A 14,393-nucleotide genomic window follows, 5' to 3' on the forward strand; every position below is an offset into this window, starting at 1 on the left:
AACATGCTGCCACTCAATATCAATGCATGGCTGGTATTGTGACGTAGTTATCTAATGAACTGTCGAGTTCTTTTGTGGCAGCTCGCAATTGTCAACACAGATCAATGCATACCGCAAAGCAGTGCAAATACAAGCTGAGTCTTCTGATTTTAGTGTCTAAACAAACTAGATCCAGACTCGATCACAAAGAAGACCACTATCGGGACTACGATCGGGTTCAAGTCCTGCTTGGAAGAGGAAGGAGTTCCCAACCAAGCAGCTATTGTAAAGCGTGAAATTTTCGCGGCGTTTTTAGTTCGCGTTTTCAGAATCCGGACAGGTTTGCGAGGTTTTAATTTTGCGATTGCAGAATGGCATTCTTGCTAAACCTGTGGCATTCTTGCTAAACCGTTCATGGATCTCCTTTTCGCGCTGTCTAAATTTCGCGATTTCCACGCGGTCGCGGATTTCGCAGAAATTAGACCATGGCAATAATTTCACGGCTTACAGTATTACCCACAGTTAACTGGGAGCTCGTGGCCTGGCACGAGGCTGACAAGGGTGCAGCGAATGAGGTTTCTGTGTTCGACCACTTGGATGGGGCTGCATCTGATGCTATGGCCCTTGAGGCTGGCGGGGTCCCTACGGAAATACGGAACTGAAGAGATCAAATGAATAAACAAGTTGTCATGTTGCGTGGTGATGTCTGCGGCATTCATATTCTTCATACCTCTTACAAGTACAATACTGTATATACACAGAAGCCTTGCTTGGTAGTTTAACATGTTTTTCAATTTTGACAGCATGTTACAAGGTGAGACCGGGACTCAGTCAACCGGGTTATGGTTGTAGTCAGGAGCACTACGCGTCCTCGCCTTGTAACATGCTGTCAAAATTGAAAAAGTACAATACAGTCTGTATCGGCTATAGAGTGACCGGATATAAGAATATATCGGCTACAGTGATATTGGTACGAAATATCAAAAGCAAAACGTATTTTGTCCAGTACAAATATCACTATAACCAATATTATCGGATGTAATGATATATCGGATATTATGATGGCAACAAAGAATCAAAACATGCATAACACACTATATTATTATCGGCTATAGTGATAACTTTAAAAATACATGTAGCAATAATATCAAAGGCCTTATTTTTTTACTTTCTTCACGTTGCTTATTTTTATAGTGATACATGTACATATGTACATGTACATGTACATACATGTAACAGAATTTTTTCACGGAAATGCGGGCACTGTTAACTATGCAGCATGCTCATTTGTCAAAACGCCATGCTAGCTGGAAGTATTTCCTTGCCTTTCATGTTCGATCGAAAAAAGAAAAAAATCGATCGTATCGCATATAGTGATGCATCGGTTATAGTGATAAAATCAAGGAAATCAAAAGGGTACGCTATAGCCGATACAGACTGTATTATAAGCCATTTTTCGGTGAAATGCCCATTTTTCGTGACTCTAGTGTCTAAAGGTGCCTGGATATGGGGAGTCTGGGTTAGGGCAGTTTTATTGTACTCGTACACGCAGCACTTTCATCATCATCAGCATGGGAACCAACGATCTCCCTTCAAGGAACTGAACAAAAACACGCGTTCTCACTTACAGATTCGTTTTGAAGCCCATCACGTGGCCCGACCTCTACAATCTTCACTTTCTCTGGCCAGTTGGGGTGACGCGCCTGTATTCTGTACTTCGGTGGGTCCTCACCGCCTTCAGGAATCACGGCTCTCCCCGTCCGTGCTGGCCCTCTGGGCAACTCAGTATTGGTGAGGGTCTGTACGGATACCACAGCAACAGAACAAGTCATTGGACAAGTACATACATTTTACGTGGTCCTCTCCTTTTTAAAGGAGAGGAAAAAGGCCAGATAAACACAACGAATTCAAAGGATCAGTCGGGGTTTGGGTTTGGGGTTCTCCCAATCCTTTAAAAACACAACAAAGGTCACCATTTACGGTGTATTAATTACGGAACACAAATGTTGACAAAGGAAATAAGGGTACTGTAAGAGTTGAAACTCTAACGGAGCACAAAGTATAGCGTTCTAAAGATGAAAAACCCATCGTTAACTCAAGAAACGTTACACGTATGTTATTCCTTCTCTCCTCTGTGCTAGAGAAATAGAGACAGTAGGTAGTCCTACATAGAGCATGGGGTCTCCGAAAACCAGGTGGCCTCTCAATCAGGCTTCCAGCAAGATGACAAAGAAAAGCCACTTCAAACTGCATTGGACTGAGAGTTCAACTGAAAAACTAGAAAAATGACAAACTAACTAACTATGGCATTTTCGTGGCGTGTGATTCCTGTCGGAGCGTCATACTCTCCCGATAGCACGGTGACAAAGAACAGCCACTTCAAACAGCATTGGGCTGAGTTTCACTGAAAAACTAGAGATTTATTGAAATGTCTTAATACCGTTGTGCCATGTACTTATTCAGCAGAGATTTGAGTCTGACATACACCAAGAATTGTCCGATATAAGAACATATACAGTCCTAAACTCGTATACTGAACCAATGTTTTAAAAATGTAGAAAGAGTGTCCCTTCTTCTTTCAACATTGTTGCCTGATGATTGCGTAAGCATAAAACTCAGGGTAGGGACAAACTAGCATTGTTTGCCTTTGTTGTTCTGTGTTCTTTCTACATGAACGTGACCAGATACTGTATAGCAGGAAATTTTCGGACGGAATTTATTTTCGTACGATTTCGTACACGGCCTCTTTTGTACTAAAATTAATTCCGTACTAAAATGTGTTCCTGTGAAGGTATGTGCGCTATACATGCGTACCGCATGCGAACACGTGCATTTAGCATACAGCACTGTACGAAAATATAATCCGTCCGAAAGGTCGAAATTCGGCTTTGTCCGAAAATATTTCCGTCCGAAAATTTCCTGCTATACAGTAAGACTCTACTAAACGACTGTACATTTTTAAAAGGGTGACTTCGATTTTGAAAACACGCCTTCAAAACAGCTTGCCCAGACGTGTTTGGATAACTGGACTGCAGAGATGCTGCGTGCAAAAAAACCGCAAATGCAGTGCATGCTGAACGTGTGCACGAAGACATGCACATCGTACATGTACGTGGGAAATTATTCCCACCGATTGCCTTATCCAGACATGCAGCCTCTGAGGGCCTCTGCCCAACTGTGTCCAGATGAAGCAAGGTTGGACTGTATGTACATTGTACATGCAGAACATCAACCTAGACACTGCACTGCAGGAAGTAGCTGACCAGTAGTCAGCAATGTGGGGCGAATTGCACTGACTCGTGCGGCCCAGCGTTATAACAATCCCCAGATGACCAGTAGTCGTGCATACGGGCATGTCTTGTTGCCACTTGTAGGCAATCGATAGGCGAACAATTCACACTTGGTTCAGCGGTGGCCATTCTTTACTACTGCTACATGTATGCTTGTAGCTTGCCACACACTACAATAGTACGTACTGTATAAGCAGAAAAATTCGTCTGGAATTTAATTTCGTCTTTTTCGTCCAAGGAGCTTTTGGACTAAATTAAATGTAAGACTAATGTCGATTTGCCCAGCTTTTCTATACACTCTTATGATCCATGGACGAAATTTTCAACCGGACAAACTCCTTTTCTTTGGAGTTGGACGAAATTATTGACCGACAAAATTTTCTGCCTTTACAGTACTATGTAGTCCACCTGCCTTACTGTGTTCAATGTGTAGACACACAGAGCATAGGCGCACATATAGCTAAATCGTTAAACTCTGGGGGTTAAGAATAAAAAAAACTGCCCGTCCTCAACTGTGACGATACTGCACACTATATACACCGTGGCCAAAAAATCCTACCCACTTCCGGAAAGCAGCGCCAAGCAGCGCCAAGGCTCATGCGGCCCCCGGATGATTTTTTCCCGGACCGTGAATGATGTAATGGAAAAGGAAACGTGACCCGTGGATCGGATTTCTTTGGCCACGACGGTAATTACTGGTAGTGATTCCAACCGAGAGCCATGGCGACAGCAGAGCTGCATGGGCACGGGGCACTTCGTATGGAGTGTAACACGCTACAGGAACTGACTTACTGCGGATCAAGTAAATGTACATGAGCTCGGGCTAGTGCAGGTTCGTATCCAACGCTTTGAGGGTTGAGTAGGCCAACCGATTACGGAGACACCCATCACAGAAACAATAACGATTATCTAATGGATATTAGCAAACATGACTTGTATGGACTGTCTCCTGACATTGCCTATGTGTAGTATCAAGAGTGCATAAACCAGAGTGTGCAACTCGGGATGGTTCCTGTGGGAGCGTAATTCGTGCAGTACGTCATTTCTGACGGCATGGTAAGCCACAGGTACGGTGAAAAGTTACGTAACCAGTCACGGTGGTGCAGGTCACTGAGTTTGTCCTGATTTCGGTTTTTTGATACGGATGGCCTGGTGAATTTACTTGTCAGCGGATGTACGCAGCATACGCAGTCACACAAAAACACCGAAATCCTAAAACAGGACGCCTAAAATCATGCAAACTTGGCTGATTTCCGGTCTGTGAAACGCAAAAATTTGAGCTGTACCGTCCTGTACGCAAGTCGCGGCTTGGCTGACCTCACCAGGGTGACGTAGTGCACAAACTGCGCTGTTTCAGATCTGATATGCACAGTTGCACACTCTGGTTTATGTACTCTTGGTAGTATGAGGAGCGGAGGGAAAGGATGTCACGTGTGCTACAATCATGTCATGCAGCTGAAATCATGTTTGGAATTTCAGGCAAAAAAAGACTAAAGGGCATCATTGTTACTGTTTCTCTATTTCCTGAGATTCGGTTTCCCAGATATGGAGCTCAGATTTTACAGTGAAACGGTGAGCCGCATTTATTAGCTTCACACAAGCACTGCATCGACCTTTGTGTGGTAGCTAATGGTATTAAACGTGACAAAACAGACAAAAAAAATTACAGCAAAAAGGGCTAAACTCACCCTTACTGCGACCCCAGCTGGTCTGAATGGTCCAAGCGCGCGAGATAGCATTCTGAATCTAGATGTTTGAGGTACGTGATGAGAGAAATTGGAAATATACTTAGGACTAATTTCTTTCAAAGGGCATCGATTGCTAAAACTATTATTCCACAAACATGATCGAGGCAATGAAAAATCCAATCGATCGACATTGAAGAGTTGCTTGCTGATTGTGCGGTGCCATGCGATATCATGTACACACACGTGACACTGCAAAATAATAATTATTTTTGCGAGTTGAAAAAAGCTCGACCTTGATGATGTATGGATCCATGGATTTGGTCCCTGATCGATCCGTGAGTGATCGGATATGCATACACAGACGATATGCTGATCTGAATGGAAGTACAGTATTTGTGTATTGTTACTTTTGTAGTCATGAACAGGATCAAGGACTGGTAAGTGGTATGTATTACTTGCGGCAAGAGTGCATGTACTCTTGCTTGCAGTAGTGAGCTGAGAGCTATGGCAGAGATCCCTGGTAAACATGGTAAAAGAGCGCCATACTCTTTCTTGTCTTGCATGGTTTCAGACTTCTTAGTTCTAAAAAATACCCCCACACTACTCGAGCACTTCCATCGAGAATCAACAGGTGGTGGATAGCTTTGGTACCACCACTTCACATGCAAGTCACCGGGTTGGCCGGCAGACTCAGTGCAAGGGAAAAGACGGATACCATAAATTGGCATTACATGTACAACCTGTGAACGCGCTGGTAAAAAAAGAGAGAGAGACTGGAGACGATTGCGATATCGCAAATACTAAAATGAAGCACTTTGCCAAATTTCCTAAACTTGAGGCCAGCAAAATTATCGCACCATGCATTCCAGACCAGCAGGTAAGCATTAAAAGTAGCATTAAAATTAGGAATAACGGAAAAAATATGAACGGAAAGCAGATAATATATGTACAAGCTTTTGGCAATGCTACGTGACCACAGAACGAAAGAAGGGTTAAATAGAGACGAGCATATCACGTATCTACACCACCAGCATATCACACAAACACGCAATACACGAGCAGACTAAGCACATGTCGCAAGGGAGCACACCGCACTCCCCGAACGAATAGCGAGAGAACGGGCAGCAATTATCACACGGCGGTAACGGGATCGTTCAGCTTACCGACGTCGGCGTCCGACTCGTCCACCTGCAGTATGCGGCCCGGTACGGCACTGCTGTACTCGCGCAGGTACTTGCCAACCACCTTGTACTCCTGCTTTTCCCGATAGTGCTCCTGAATGGCGTCGACTTGCGAGAACACTCCCTTCCACGTGCACACCATCACCAGGTCGTTCTCCAGGTGGCGGCGAGTGCGCAGCACGTGGACGCGCTTCAGCGCAATGTTGTGCGGCTCAAACGAGCCCGGCGTCAGCGTCCACAGGTCGGTGCTGTCCACGGCGATGCGCTCCTCCAGCGTTAGCGTGTCCGGGTCCACCACCCACTGCAGAGGCTTCTGCATGTAGCGCAGGCGTGTCCAGCGCGGCGACACAATTCCCAGGCGCGTCATCCTGCAGCGCAAGAGGGAGAGAGAGCAATAAATCAGAACGACTCAGCAGTGCATACTTTTAAAAGTTTAAATGAACTGGCCCTACCATAATGTTCGTTGTCGTTTCGTCTGAATGAGCTGTAGCAGGGTGGATCTGAGATCTTGTTGCGGGTTATGCTACCCCCATCAGCCCCCCCCCCCCCTAAAAAATCAAAATCAGGACCAGGATTAGGACATGTACACACATACACTGTTGCAGTGCTGTGGAAGTTCAGGGCAGGAGTTACCCTCACTCCCTTCCCGACCCTGCACCGATAAAATCGTTGGTTTTAGCATTTTACGTCAATTTTAGAGTCATGCAGATTGTGTTGAACCGGCGAGGCAAACCCAGCCCTAGCCCTGCCTGCACTATTTGAAAGTACGGTGAAACCTTCAGGAATGCCCACAATACACAGATTTTACACTGGTGAAAGCCATGTACGAATAACGTTACTTGTGGTATAATAATATTATTTAATTTTGAAATTTATCGAGATGCAGACATGCACCATGTTGACGATTCTCGTAACCAGCTTCCTATTCAGTTTATTTACTTTTCGCCATCACCACTGACTATTACCCTACGATATCCATAGTGTATTCTTATAGGGATCAGTTATAAGATAGATAACACATTACGAAATGTACACTGTACGAACACACCACCTCTTATTCTTCCCAAGCCGAACAGTACGTACCACAGGATGGCGGTAGGGGGTGTCCGCAGCCAAGGAGCCATAGCAGCAAGACGCTACAACTATTCACCACCACACATCAATCCTGCCTCACGACTGGACCTGACAATGACCTCCTTGTAGAAGTATTACAGCTTCGTGAAACAATTTTCGATTTCGAAGCAATGGCATGTATGTGATGTTTTGTTGTCCAACGGCAACGATGCATGAGATGGTCGGGTCGTGCACTCCCGAAGATTTTGCATTATCTGTATGGATTTTGCTCTGAAATCTAACAATTAATTATTTACAAACAAGAGCATGTAAAACCGTGAAATCGATGCAAAACCCGCAAGCTAAAACAAAACACTTCAGTAAACAACTGAAAACCGTTTGTGACGCAATCTTGCGGGTACGGGATGACATCAATCTTTTACTTCATGACTAATCCCCTCTTCAAATTCCCAACAGTGCAAAGAGTACTGGAGAGATACAATTTTGTTAGATGAAGGAATTATCAATTGTTTATAGCTCTGTAGTACATGTAGGAGAAGCCCCAGTCGATGGAGATAAATCCGCCTGGAAGCCTTCAGTACTGTTCGCTCTGCTTTATTGCGTCCCACTATCAACCAAAATTTAATAGCAATGATTCTGTAGAGTTTCCAGGTTTACGTTATATTTCCTGAAAGGGTTGATTGTCGTTCAGAATGGAAGCTGAGCGTCCGAGAAAGAAAACCAAGAAGAAACACAGGCAAAGAGAATCAGGTACATTTTCAGGTGTGCGCTTTGACATTCAGCAAGCCTATCTCCTATCTCATTGCTGCTGGTTGTGTAGGACGCACCATAGCCTTCAGCTGAGCAAACAGATCTCTCTCGAAGTCATTGCAGCTCGTACAGGCTTGTTGAATAATCCTACTTTCCATCAATATGTCAATGAACTAATTGCGTTAGTGTTTACCTGTAATGCGTGACAAGATGAAAGCTCAGAGTGCTCTGAACGATTTTGGAATTTAAATGTTTGAAATTGTAATTGTAATCTGAAGCACTTGAACATGCTTCAGACTATTTTCTGCTGTTGTTGGCAGCTTGAAATTGGCGATGAGTGTGCAAGTTATTTATTGGAATGGTGTAGCATTCTTATTTAACTCCTGTTGTTAGGATGAAAAGCAGAGTTGTGTTATAATGCGTTTGCGTGGTATTCAGTTCCGAAGGCCAAGATCATGTATTGCTCTTACATGTGCTTTGCAGAAGGCGCGAGCTCCCGGAGTGCGCGAAGGCCACCTGGTTCTGCAGCCGCTGCCAGCACTTCGGCGTCGGCTGCAGCGGAAGGATTTGCGACCGCGTCTGCTGCAACTGCCGATGTGAGGGAGGCTAGTACTGATGTGAGGGAGACTACTGCCGATGTGAGAGAGGCTGCTGCCGATGTGGGGGAGGCAACTGCCGATGTGGAGGAGGCTACGGCTGATGTACCAGTGGAGGATAGCGCTCCCTCTCTCGCTGCATGTGCTGCTGTGGATGATAATGTCGTCACCGCCAGTGAGCCTGAAGTAGCCGCTGATACCTCCTGTGAGCAGGTCCAAGGTGTTACCAAGGCTGAAACTGCTGCTGAATCTACTGCTGAATCTGTTCTGGCTACTTTGCCAGCAGAGACCATGGCGCTTGAGCAAGTCACGGAAGCGGATACTCAACAGGAAGAAGTACGCACCGGTGAAGCATCTGCAGATGTGGGAAGTGCGATAGCGGAAAACGTACTTTCATTGGCCGATGCACCTGCCACCGCAGACGTGCAAGCGGAGCCCAGCTCATCCGCTCCACTTTTAGTCGAGACTACAAGTACTCCAGAATCAGCACATGACAATGGAGCTGGTCTGGCAATGGCGTCATCCGAGGAAGCACAGGCTGCTGCTCCTGAGCCAGCTGCTGCTGAAGATGTGTCGCAGGCAGCATGTACACTGGATGATGCCCTATCCGGTCTCACTGTAGATACACAGACCATGTCTCAGCGTGAAGCAGCTATCCGCCCCGCAGTCGTGTCGCTTGGCGAAGCAAGCAACAATGTCGAGGTGTTGACTGCTATGCCCGAAAGAACGCAAGAAGCTCCTGCTGCTGCCGCTGCCAGTGCTGCAGAAGCGGCGCTGTTCTCGCCTCAGTTATCGTATGAGATGCAAGCTGCAGCAGCTGCAGCGGCTTCGGCCAGCTGTGCACCCACCGTAATTATGGACATGCATAGTCCGGTTCACTCACAGCCAGCTACGAGTGACGTTACGTGTAAGTATACTCTTCTGCTGCTGCTTCTCATTTTCATTTTCACATTGTGTTGTTCGATTTCACCCGGTTTTACTATGCCGATATTTGAAAAAGTGATGTAACCACGCACATACACACACATACACACACGCACGCGAGCGCGCACACACACACACGTACACACATACGCCCACGTATGCACACACACACACACACACACACACACACACACACACACACACACACACACACACACACACACACACACACACACACACACACATACACCCATAAACACACATCCTCTCTGTCTCTTTCTCTCTGCCTCTCTCTCTCTCTCTCTCTCTCTCTCTCTCTCTCTCTCTCTCTCTCTCTCTCTCTCTCTCTCTCTCTCTCTCTCTCTCTCTCTCTCCTTCTCCGTAATCCTCTCCCTCTCTTTCTTTCTCATCCTCTTACTCACTCTGTGTGCGCGTGTTGTGCTCAGTAATGCGTCCATTGGCCGAAGACGAACTTGGACAACTCTACCAGAATCCGTTACTCGCTCATAATGAGAACTTCATACGCACGTTCCTAGGCGTAAGCTCACTGTGGGAGAATGTTCTATCATGGTCACGGTTCCTTGCAGGTGCCCTGCCCTGTATTCAGTCTTTTGAATCGCCTTCTTGTGTACTTGGATTCATTGTCCATGTTTCATGCACGTACTCTGTTCTTTTGTCAGCAGTGGATCCAGCGATCTCTACAGGGGGGTTCCAGTATAGTCAAAACTAAATAGCTGATACATGTACATGGACACGCATATGGTTGCCAGTGGTACATTTACGGAATTTAGGGGGTTCCGCGGAACCCCTGGTACCCCTCCTGGATCCGCCCCTGTTTGTTTTATCTTAGACACGTACAATGTTCTCAACATGTTGTTGGCATTCGTACTACTGTTTGTGTCTGATGGTAGGATGTCAGAGTCTGGCATGTTTGAACTGGGGAAGCGAAGCTGCCCTTTTTCACACTGGCCCTTTTGAAGTCGATTTGTAGTTTCAAAGTTTGTCTTAGCTAAGAAGCGCAGCTGTCGGTGCAGTATGACTTTGCTCACTGGATTTCTGATGCGGCATTGACTCTCGTTTTTGTTTTCGCTGTCATTCTTGTTATCTCTGCTGCGGCCACCGCTGTCACCTACGCAGTCTTGTCACCAGGAACGGCATCCCCTCGCCGAGTTGGTCGGTAATTACCTGCGCCATCGCCTAGCCCTGGCTAACATCGACAATGAAACCCAGGTAATGTGTTTGAGTTGCTCTACGCCTGGCTAGCCAAATTAACTTGAATAGGGATGCAGTCGCACCCCCTATTCTTTTACACTATCTACAGAGATGTACAGTTGCGCTCCGTGAAATCCAACCCGAAGTGCGTATTTGGCGCCCTCAGCTTGTGTGCCCTGGAAGTGGTATGAATGCTGCTGGGCGTACACATGCACAAACATGGTGACGTGCTAGTATTCAGAACTGGTCCAGGGCGCCAGCTTGGCACTTTGGGTCGGATTTCACCAAGCTCAACTGTACATGTACTTTGCATGTGTTGATGAATCCGTTGTACACTCACTTGCTATGGAAGACCTCAGCTGTTGCATGGCAGACATCAAATGGGCCTGTACCTTTGCCTGTGGGCTAGCTGCGTTTGTCTTGCATGATTACATATACCGTGAAGTACCGTTGATCCGCCCCCCTCTCTAATTGCCGTCCCCTGTTGATTTTCTGCCCGTGAAACGACTTCGGCGTGTACAATGAAGTACGGTGTTGAGCCGACGCATGCACTGCTGTACACAATACGCGCCAGTGCAGGATGAAAATGTGCACACTCCAGCACATCGAGTCTGAACTTCCATGTTGTGTTGTACATTGTACTGCACTTGACAGCCTTGATCTAATTCCAGCCCCCTGCCGAAAACCCAACTGGGAAGCGACATGGCATGGGGGGAGGCACCAACGGTACTCGACGGTACTGCCATCAAACATTTCAAAGTACTGTAGTCACTCGGCTTGATGTTGCTCCTGCTTGACCGTTATTGCCTCTTCTTAGATAATATCTACAGCTTCTGTACTTTCTTTGTTTTGTTGTTCATCGGCGTGCAGTGTCTGAAGCGTGATTACTATCGGCAACGTTCGGAAGTGTGGGTGATGGAGGATTCGTCCGCCACGCAAGGAGTAAGCATCTAGTGTTCTTGTTGTGGCAGATAGATTGTGGCTTTGAAAATTTGCAGCCACACGTCTTGTAGTTTGTTACCATGCTACGGTCTGATCTACTCGCCTCCCACCGCTGTAGGAGCTGCATCTGCGCCTTGATCATCCTTGAAGGTGGTAGTATGTCTACAGATGCCGAGAATTCAGTCTGACTGAGTCTCACACGAATCGTAACCTTTGCTTGTTTTGTACCACCACTATGATCGATATCATGCTCACTGATGCAGTGCAGCCCATTGGACACTTTGTCACTGCTGTTCAACGTGCATGTTTGTTACAGTGAAGGCTTCTGTCCGTGAGAGACAATGTTTCCCCTACATGTATTTTGTGTGGCATGCTTTCTGTCATTCTATTGGACATCTCAACGCAGACCTGGGGTTTTCACTGTCTACGCTCTTATCATGCAATGAAATCCCTGCACAAGTAAATCAAAGCCCCAAAGTCCAGAACATGGCTTCTTATTAAAATTAACGTGAGTTCACTATACATGTTTTTTTCCTCTGTGTATTGCAGTCTCGGTGTAGGGATGGGCGCAACGTCGAGTACACGCACCACTTCAAGTCGTCGCACTTCAACCACGACGTCGCCTTTGAGCTCAACCGCACGATGAAGACGCTGCGCGAAGCGTCGCACGAGGTTGGTTCTGCTCTCGATTTTGCTGCCGGCTGTGACTGGCTACGCGGTGGTAACACCTGTGTTAGTCTCTTAGTGGCCATACCTTGCTGCACAGAGAGCCGGTCTTTATAGCCAGGTGGTCTCTCATCACAGGTTCTAATGCATGTAGCAACATGGTTTGGTTGCTGAGATGACTGGTCGCATAACACAGGTGGTCTCTCATCACAGGTGCTAATGCATGTAGCAACATGGTTTGGTTGCTGAGATGACTGGTCGCATAACACAGGTGGTCTCTCATCACAGGTTCTAATGCATGTAGCAACATGGTTTGGTTGCTGAGATGACTGGTCGCATAACACAGGTGGTTTTTCAACATAGGTTCAAATGTATGTACAAGTAGCAACAGGGTCAGGGTCTCATAAGGCAGATTGCCTCTAGTCGAAGGTTTTCCTGTCTTCAGGATACACGTCATGTACTTGCACAGGGGCGTCGCACACGGTACGGTCACTACGGTATTGACCGTACCACTATTTGACCCAAGTACCCCGTGAATCAATAAAAATGCACTGATTTGGGCTCTAATTTTCCAAAATTTTCAGCTCAGCCACCCCTCCGCCACGAGTAAATTGTTCTTCAGATGGCTGACCGTACCACGCTAAATTACCTTCCGACGCCCCTGTTGCATCATTAGGATTTTCACACACGGCAGGAACAAGGTTGCCCGGTGTGGTGGTGTGTGGAGTGTGACCGTAATTTCCAAGTCTACATTGCACAGGGGGTGAGCTGTCCAAGCGATGTACACATTGTGTGAATGTGTTTGTGTGGATTGCCTGTGCTATGTACACACCGGTATGCTTGGCCCGATGGTGTGAGTGTTGCTACCGCACACCTGAAATCAGTGTGCTGTGCTATCGGTTGCAGAAACGATCGATGGAAGCGTATGAAGCGCAGCTGTCCTGGCTGCATGTCGAGCAGTACCTCTACCGCCTGGTGGATTCCTCTCCGATGTTCCGCAGTGTCCGCCAAGATGGCCCCATCACAGGTCAGTGCTGGTCTGCTTTTCTCCGTCTCACATTCACACACAGGGGTGTTGGACACGGCACGGTCACTACGGTACGGTATTGACCGTACCACTCTTTGCCCCAGGCACCCCGTAAATCAATCAAGAGCGCTGATTTGGGCTCTAATTTTCGATATTTTTCTACTCGGCCACTTCTCCCCCACAAGTAAATTGTACTTGAGATGGCTGGCCGTACCATACCAACATACCTTCTGACGCCTCTGACACATGTACACGTGTACACATGCCTGCCCCTACGTTTTCTGAGTAAGCTTGCACTCGGTTTGGGTTCATGTTCACAGCCGTCGACGAGTATTGGGTAAAAAAAAGAATTTTTTTCTTGTACACCCACCGTGCGCTTTCAAAACTCTGTGCTTATATTGTGTAATGTTATGGATCACCCTCTTTGGATACCTAAGACGTTTGTGGACTTCACACAGCTGGTGTTGAACTGGTAGCATATTAGTAGCTAGATTGGACTGTGTGTTTCATACACTGGGTTTTTTGTGCCAGATGGTTTGGCTAGGTGTGGTACTTCGCAGTTATGTCAAGGACTGAACGCGATGGTAGACTTCTAATCTTCGTCTTTACATCCTTGCTGATTCCGTTCGTTTTGTGCCTTTCATGTGATGTACATGCGTGCGTGCGTGTGTGTGTGTGTGTGTGTTGTGTGTGTGTGTGTGTGTGTGTGTGTGTGTGTGTGTGTGTGTGTGCATGTGTGTGTATGTGTGCACGCGCGCGCGCATGTGCCCAATGACGTTGTTTTATGCGCATGTGTAGCCTGGGCGGTCATGTCGCAATCTGAAGACATTGTTGAGCTTCGCAACTGCGTCAGCGTCCTGTTTGGCTTTGAGCGTCGGCCCATCAGTGACGAGATCTTTGTGAAGCACCTCCGGGAGTGGACCGAGCGAATGGTTAGTGAACAATGTGCAGTGCATATCCAGGTAGCAACATGTAAAGTAAATTTCGCACGTCCACGTTACAACCGGCTATACAACCGGCTATACAACCGGCTATACAACTGCGTTGAGAAACATGTACTTGGC

At 46.7% G+C, this 14,393-nt stretch overlaps 3 protein-coding genes across 3 annotated transcripts in view; 1 reads left to right on the top strand and 2 right to left on the bottom strand.

Annotated features, from left to right (window-relative positions):
* The window catches only part of LOC135810880 (hydroxymethylglutaryl-CoA lyase, mitochondrial-like), a 12,897-nt gene extending 7,742 nt beyond the window's left edge, over positions 1 to 5,155 (bottom strand). Inside the window, exons 1-2 of the mRNA XM_065324293.1 lie at positions 4,958 to 5,155; positions 1,608 to 1,778 (exon numbers count right to left, since the gene is read on the bottom strand). Coding sequence (XP_065180365.1) covers positions 1,608 to 1,778; positions 4,958 to 5,008 — 222 coding nt within the window. The 5' untranslated portion in view covers positions 5,009 to 5,155. The remainder of the gene's footprint in view (positions 1 to 1,607; positions 1,779 to 4,957) is intronic.
* A 508-nt stretch (positions 5,156 to 5,663) lies between these two features.
* Positions 5,664 to 7,388, bottom strand: LOC135810892 (uncharacterized). Its single transcript, XM_065324299.1, has 2 exons — positions 7,222 to 7,388; positions 5,664 to 6,506 (listed from the first exon to the last, which is right to left on the bottom strand). The coding sequence occupies exons 1-2, from the start codon at positions 7,260 to 7,262 to the stop codon at positions 6,089 to 6,091; spliced, it is 459 nt and encodes a 152-aa protein (XP_065180371.1). The 5' UTR covers positions 7,263 to 7,388; the 3' UTR covers positions 5,664 to 6,088.
* A 292-nt stretch (positions 7,389 to 7,680) lies between these two features.
* Positions 7,681 to 14,393, top strand: part of LOC135810906 (ectopic P granules protein 5 homolog) — a 52,641-nt gene continuing 45,928 nt past the window's right edge. The window contains exons 1-8 of the mRNA XM_065324304.1: positions 7,681 to 7,962; positions 8,446 to 9,465; positions 9,929 to 10,020; positions 10,620 to 10,712; positions 11,565 to 11,636; positions 12,186 to 12,308; positions 13,209 to 13,329; positions 14,128 to 14,261. Of these exons, the coding sequence (XP_065180376.1) occupies positions 7,905 to 7,962; positions 8,446 to 9,465; positions 9,929 to 10,020; positions 10,620 to 10,712; positions 11,565 to 11,636; positions 12,186 to 12,308; positions 13,209 to 13,329; positions 14,128 to 14,261 (1,713 nt within the window). The 5' untranslated portion in view covers positions 7,681 to 7,904. The remainder of the gene's footprint in view (positions 7,963 to 8,445; positions 9,466 to 9,928; positions 10,021 to 10,619; positions 10,713 to 11,564; positions 11,637 to 12,185; positions 12,309 to 13,208; positions 13,330 to 14,127; positions 14,262 to 14,393) is intronic.

This window comes from Sycon ciliatum, chromosome 1 (genome assembly GCF_964019385.1).
Source record: "Sycon ciliatum chromosome 1, ocSycCili1.1, whole genome shotgun sequence".
NCBI classification, from domain to species: Eukaryota; Metazoa; Porifera; class Calcarea; order Leucosolenida; family Sycettidae; genus Sycon; species Sycon ciliatum.